The sequence below is a fragment of the Citrus sinensis genome, chromosome 7 (genome assembly GCF_022201045.2).
Source record: "Citrus sinensis cultivar Valencia sweet orange chromosome 7, DVS_A1.0, whole genome shotgun sequence".
Classification (NCBI taxonomy): Eukaryota; Viridiplantae; Streptophyta; class Magnoliopsida; order Sapindales; family Rutaceae; genus Citrus; species Citrus sinensis.
Window position 1 is genome coordinate 28,658,929 of NC_068562.1, and position 5,512 is coordinate 28,664,440.

The 5,512-nt window shown below is 34.6% G+C and overlaps 1 protein-coding gene across 1 annotated transcript; it reads right to left on the reverse strand.

Annotated features, from left to right (window-relative positions):
- Positions 1 to 554: 554 nt before the first annotated feature.
- LOC102629319 (sulfate transporter 2.1-like) lies at positions 555 to 4,991 on the reverse strand. The gene is made up of 11 exons (XM_006464196.4): positions 4,481 to 4,991; positions 4,341 to 4,389; positions 4,050 to 4,257; positions 3,718 to 3,958; positions 3,391 to 3,621; positions 3,120 to 3,246; positions 2,621 to 2,907; positions 1,796 to 1,989; positions 1,379 to 1,488; positions 1,172 to 1,248; positions 555 to 953 (listed from the first exon to the last, which is right to left on the reverse strand). The coding sequence occupies exons 1-11, from the start codon at positions 4,802 to 4,804 to the stop codon at positions 828 to 830; spliced, it is 1,974 nt and encodes a 657-aa protein (XP_006464259.1). The 5' UTR covers positions 4,805 to 4,991; the 3' UTR covers positions 555 to 827.
- Between the last annotated feature and the right edge of the window lie 521 nt (positions 4,992 to 5,512).

Below are 5,512 nucleotides of genomic sequence, written 5' to 3' on the forward strand. Positions count from 1 at the left end.
TTGGAAGTGGAAACTGGAAAGTGATGTCATGTATTCTTTCCACTAACAACCAATTACGACTACCGCTTTGAGATACAATGAATCTGGACACACTTAATTTGTGTAACAAAATCAACCACATCCTTGGTTAAAGTGGATTAATTATAGGCAAAATTAATAATTGAAATTATCACTAGCCATTGGATCATTATTAAAACATTACTATTGTTCTAATGTTTACACAAACTCCTTTAGACTCCATCCATCCGAATGGTCAAGTTTAATGAGCCAATAAAGTATTATTATTATTTTAAACGCTAATCTATTGTATTTTATTGCTTTGTTTGTCAAATATTGAATCAGTACTTCATTTTAATCCATGGGTGTCGTCGATTTAATTGAATCCAGTCCATAATGGTAAAGTTCAAAATTACGTAAATTATTACAAAGTGTAGAATATATATATATTTATTTATTTAATGGGATTTGTATCCTAATTCCTAACCAAATATAGAAGAATTTACCGTAATGACAATATCCATGTTGAAAAGAGGTTGTCAAATCCGTGATTACAATAAAATAGAAGGGAACACAGAAGTAATAATATATAAGCCCTCCACAATTTGACCAATACATATTGTAATTAAAAAGCCTCTCACAGAACTTAACATCAGTACAAAAGCCAAAATGTATGCTACTAAGTTATTTTACATCATCAGCCAAAGGCCATATTTTATTTTTATGTCCCATAATACGAACACAAGTTTAAGGGACATGAGAAATTCACGAGAGACAAGTAAATGAAAAGCAAACAAACGCAGAAACAACAACGCTCAAATGGTAGCCATTTAAGCACCAAGACACGAAGCCATGGCTTCCCCAACAGTCAGAAAGATCCTTCCTCTAATTTTGTCCACAAAGTTGGCCATCTTTAGCTTGTGAATCACTTGCCATCTGGGATTGGCAATTGCTAGCTGAGAGATAATAGAGAAGAGTGTAAAAACTTTTCAAACTTAAATTGATAATTCATTAGCAAGTGAACATATATACAAAATAAAATTATTATTTGCAATTGTCAAGAAAATAAATAAATAAATAAACTGTGGACAGGTAATTCGTTTGATAAAGTATCAACTCTCTGTATACAGTTGTCGTTCATCATTTCCTAAGATGCACGCGGACATCAGCTTACCTCAATGCCATTAGAGTCGAGAGTTTTACGTAGTTCCTCTAGAGAAGCAAGTCCTGATGTATCTATGTTCATCATGTCTATAACATTAAAAAAAAAAAAAAAAAAACAACAACAACAACAATATTAGTTCTATGGAAAATTAAAAAGTTTCAACCCTCTTGAAGTTAATTAAGCTTACTGTAATGTTGATACAAAAATTAAACCTACTGGACAAGTCAAGGAGTACAAGTTGGGTATTCTTTCGAGCCTTTCGCTGGCTGCTTTCTTTTTCTTCTTCTTCTTCTTCTTCTTCTTCTTCGGTTATCCATCTCATAATCCTTAAACAATGAACAATAAGTTAAATTAACCAAAATCACATAAAACTCTTTCCTAAAATTATGCAAGAATTCCTAAATTTGGGTTCTGGAGAGCATAAAATGATAAAATAAGCTTTTTTAATCTTGTACACGAGAGGGAGTCAAAAGTTCGAATCCCGCTCATATCAGAATTGGGAAAAGGTTTGGTTTACATTTACGTAATATTTTAATATGGAATAAAAAATTAGAAAATATTTTATGAAAAGCCATTCCAGATTAGCAAGAATTAAATCTTTCCTCTGCGTGTGTGTGTGTGTGTGTTCTATACCTTTCTCTAACAGAATTGGCATTCGCAAAACAAAGCAAGGCAGATTTGACACGGATTATGAGGATTCCAGGAGTCTTAACAGCCATAGGGTATTGACCGACATCGCAAAACAAATCGGTTCCAGGAAGTTTTCCAAGCTTTTCAGTGCCAGGTTGAATTGAAATCAGTATGATCTTTGCAAATGATATTGTGACCTGTTACGCATAAACTAGATCATATAAATTTCACTCAGTTCATATATATTGTAAAATCGAGTACTTTCAGAAACAAATTTAGAAGCATCAGAAGATTTTGATCAATAAGGACCTAGATTAATCAACAAATATTTAAGCTATCATTAATTAATAAAAGAACTGAGAAAAAAAAACGACACCTTATAAGAACAAAAATAAAGGGCATTTATTAGTTGCGCCGCATTAGACAGCAAGCTGCTGTAAAATTTTTGGTGGGGTATAAAGTTGTATATGCCGTATAATATTGCAATAAAAAGCATATAGGACTCAATTTCGCAACGTATAGGAATCCCATCGATATCCTTAGTTGACCTAATAACATATATGAGTCAAACAATTCCACACTATTAATTAATGGTGCACATTAGGGAGGCTGGAGACAATTGTATATGTTAAGTAGTTAAAATGTTTCTATCTATGTTAAGAAGAAATTTTCTTGATTATTATTACTTTTCACAAATACTCCTCTTGCATGTAGCGTCAATAACTTGATACCCAAATTAAAGTGATATAAATTTGTTAATATATATAACTAATTCCAAAGGTTTGGCTTTGATTTCTTGTTAGTCAAGCAACAAGAGAGAAATATTACAGCGACTAGAAGACCGATCTCCACTGAAGCAAACAACACCCCGAAGAAGGCTCCAATGCAGGCAAGGAAGTCAAGCTTGTCGACTTTCCAAATATTGTAAAATTCATTGAAGTCAATGAGTCCCGGAAGAGCTGACATAATAATTGAAGCAAGGATTGCCATTGGAGTATAATACAAGAGCCTTGTGAAAAATTCCAATGATATGAGCACTGTAATGGCCATCACAATATTTGACACTGTACTTTCACAGCCAGCTCTGAAATTCACAGCACTGCGTGAGAATGAACCTGCATTCATCACGTAGTGTTAGAGAAATCAATAGATTCAAAAGTTCGAGCTAATAAGTTAGAGTTCAACGATAATTTTAAAGACAAGTGTCAACAGACTCCTCAGATGAAATGTCAATTCAAAAAAAAAGAAAAGTGTTCAAAAAGATGAATGGGCCGAGAGACAAGAGCCTAAAAACGTACCAAGAAATTGAAATTGGAAATAAGCTTACCGGTTGCCACATAGCAAGAAGTAAAGGATCCTACAATGTTCATGAATCCCATGGCTACCATTTCCTTGTTTCCATCAAGGCGGTATCCTTTAATTGATGCAAAAGACCGGCCTACTGCAATTGCTTCCTAATATTGAAATCGGATGTTAACAAATTTAAAGTAAGAATGAAATTGATTGTGATATACATATAATAAGACGTGATGTTTCAACACGAGACATTAATTCCGATACTATAGTAGCATATAAGTATCGGATTGATCAATACTCACTGCGAGAGCAACAATTGCAGCAACAAATCCAATTTTAGCCACTTCTCCAACATGTTGGCCATGGAATTGTATTTGATGCACTGAGCTTGGATTCAAACCTCTATCAATGTGCTTCACTATCTTCACTCCATGTTTATCAGCTCTTGTCAGGAATACAAAGAGAGTTGATAAAATAACTGATACTAGTGGGGCAATGGCTGGTAGCCAGAAGAGTTTCCTCTTCTTCCTCCCCTGAAATAATCAGCACGCGTATTGGAAAAAGAACAATTCTGAAGTTATCTCAACTTCACTAAAGGGAAAACAAAATGAATAATTAGGCTTAATTACCAGATATCTAGTAGTTAAAATGAAACAAAGGAATGAACATCCGAGGATAAAATTCTGAGGACTCCATGTATGATGGAGTGAATTCCAGACAGCTTTCACGACAGAGATAGCATCAGTCTTGTTTGTGAAGTGAGGAATTCCAATTAGTCCCTTGAGTTGTTGAAGGCCAATGACAATGGCAGCACCAGCCATGAAGCCAACAACGGCAGCATGTGACAGAATATCAATAAGGAACCCCAACCTGTTAAATGAAAACAAGGATAGTAACAAAATTTGATTTATCGTGTTGAAATGACAGGAACTAACTGAAAAAGCAGGCAAAAATGACACACCTGAACAGCCCAAAAGAGGCTTGAAAAATGCCCGCAAAAAAAGTTGCCGTGAGAACAAAGTTTCTGTAAGCAATTGGATTAGCCAGAGGATCTTGCACCTTTTGAATCATTGAAGATAAAAGCAGTGACACAACAGCTACTGGTCCAATTGCTATTTCTCTTGAAGTCCCCATCACGGCATAAATGAGAGGTGGCACAACACTTGTATCTGTATATACAAATTTCATACCAATACATGATTACCTTAACATATATACATCTGCAAAGTTTTGGCATAAAAATCCCACTTACAGAGGCCATACTGGGGATCAAGCTTTGCCAAAGTTGCATATCCAATACTCTACAGTAAATTGACATGAAATAGAATGAGCCTGAAAACTTTTTGTAGCTGTAGAATTTTAGTGATTCAAAAAGTTGATCAATTTTACTACCTGTGGAATGCAGAGGCTGGCAAGAGTTAAACCGGCCATTAAATCATTCCTAAATTTGGATGCCTTATAGTTTCGGCACCAATGAAGAATTGGGAATAGTCCATGGAGAAATGTAAACACAAGATTGAATCCATCATGCTCATTCTTGAACTTGCGTCTATGAGGGAAAAAAGTTTCCCTCACAGAATTTACAAGCTCTTGCCAAAAACCTGGCGGCTTGGGAGCATTGAGCACCCATTGAGCTCTTTCATTGGTTTTGTTTTGCTCTATGTCAAGCATTTCTTGGACATTGGAGCTGCTTTCCGTAGCCAGAGCTGCAGCCATGGTTGATTTTGATTTTTTTTTTTTTGAAGTGTTTGGGAGAACTTTGGAGAGCTAGCTCTGTCTCTCTCAGTTTCTCAAGAAGTTTCGAGCACCATCAGGGTACATTCAGAGGTTAATGGATTGATGGATTGATGCTGAAGTGCTTGTAAGAATTTTAGGATCTTATATACAGAAAGAAAAGGTGAGTTCGATGGTTGAGGATTATTTTTGAACAAGATATTTGATCGACAAAGATATGCACAACTATTAAATTAAAAAGGGCTACTGCTACAAGGTCAAATTCAATAACTTTCTAGCACACTGAATTAGGTATGCATTATTAAACTGTTATGACATTGCACTTTTTTATATGTTTTCTCTTGCTGGACACCGAGTTTAAATCTAAGAGGTAAAGAATTAAAAATCGTACTTAAAAAAAAAAAATGGTTCCATTGTACTTTTTATACTTGCTTTATGAACAAGTATGATATGTCAAAGATAATTGAAAGTTGAAACCAAGCTTCTTCTTTTATTCCAGATTAATAGTACCATTTGTTATGGATTTTTAATCCAAATCTATGAATATAAAAAGCAACAAAAATTTGAAGGATAGAAGTAACCCCACTATGTTATGTTCTGCATTATGTATACTGTAGAATTATGGTGGTTACTTGGAGTCTAGAATTCTGCCAAAGGCATTCCTCAAAATCTAAAGAATGAATGATTTAC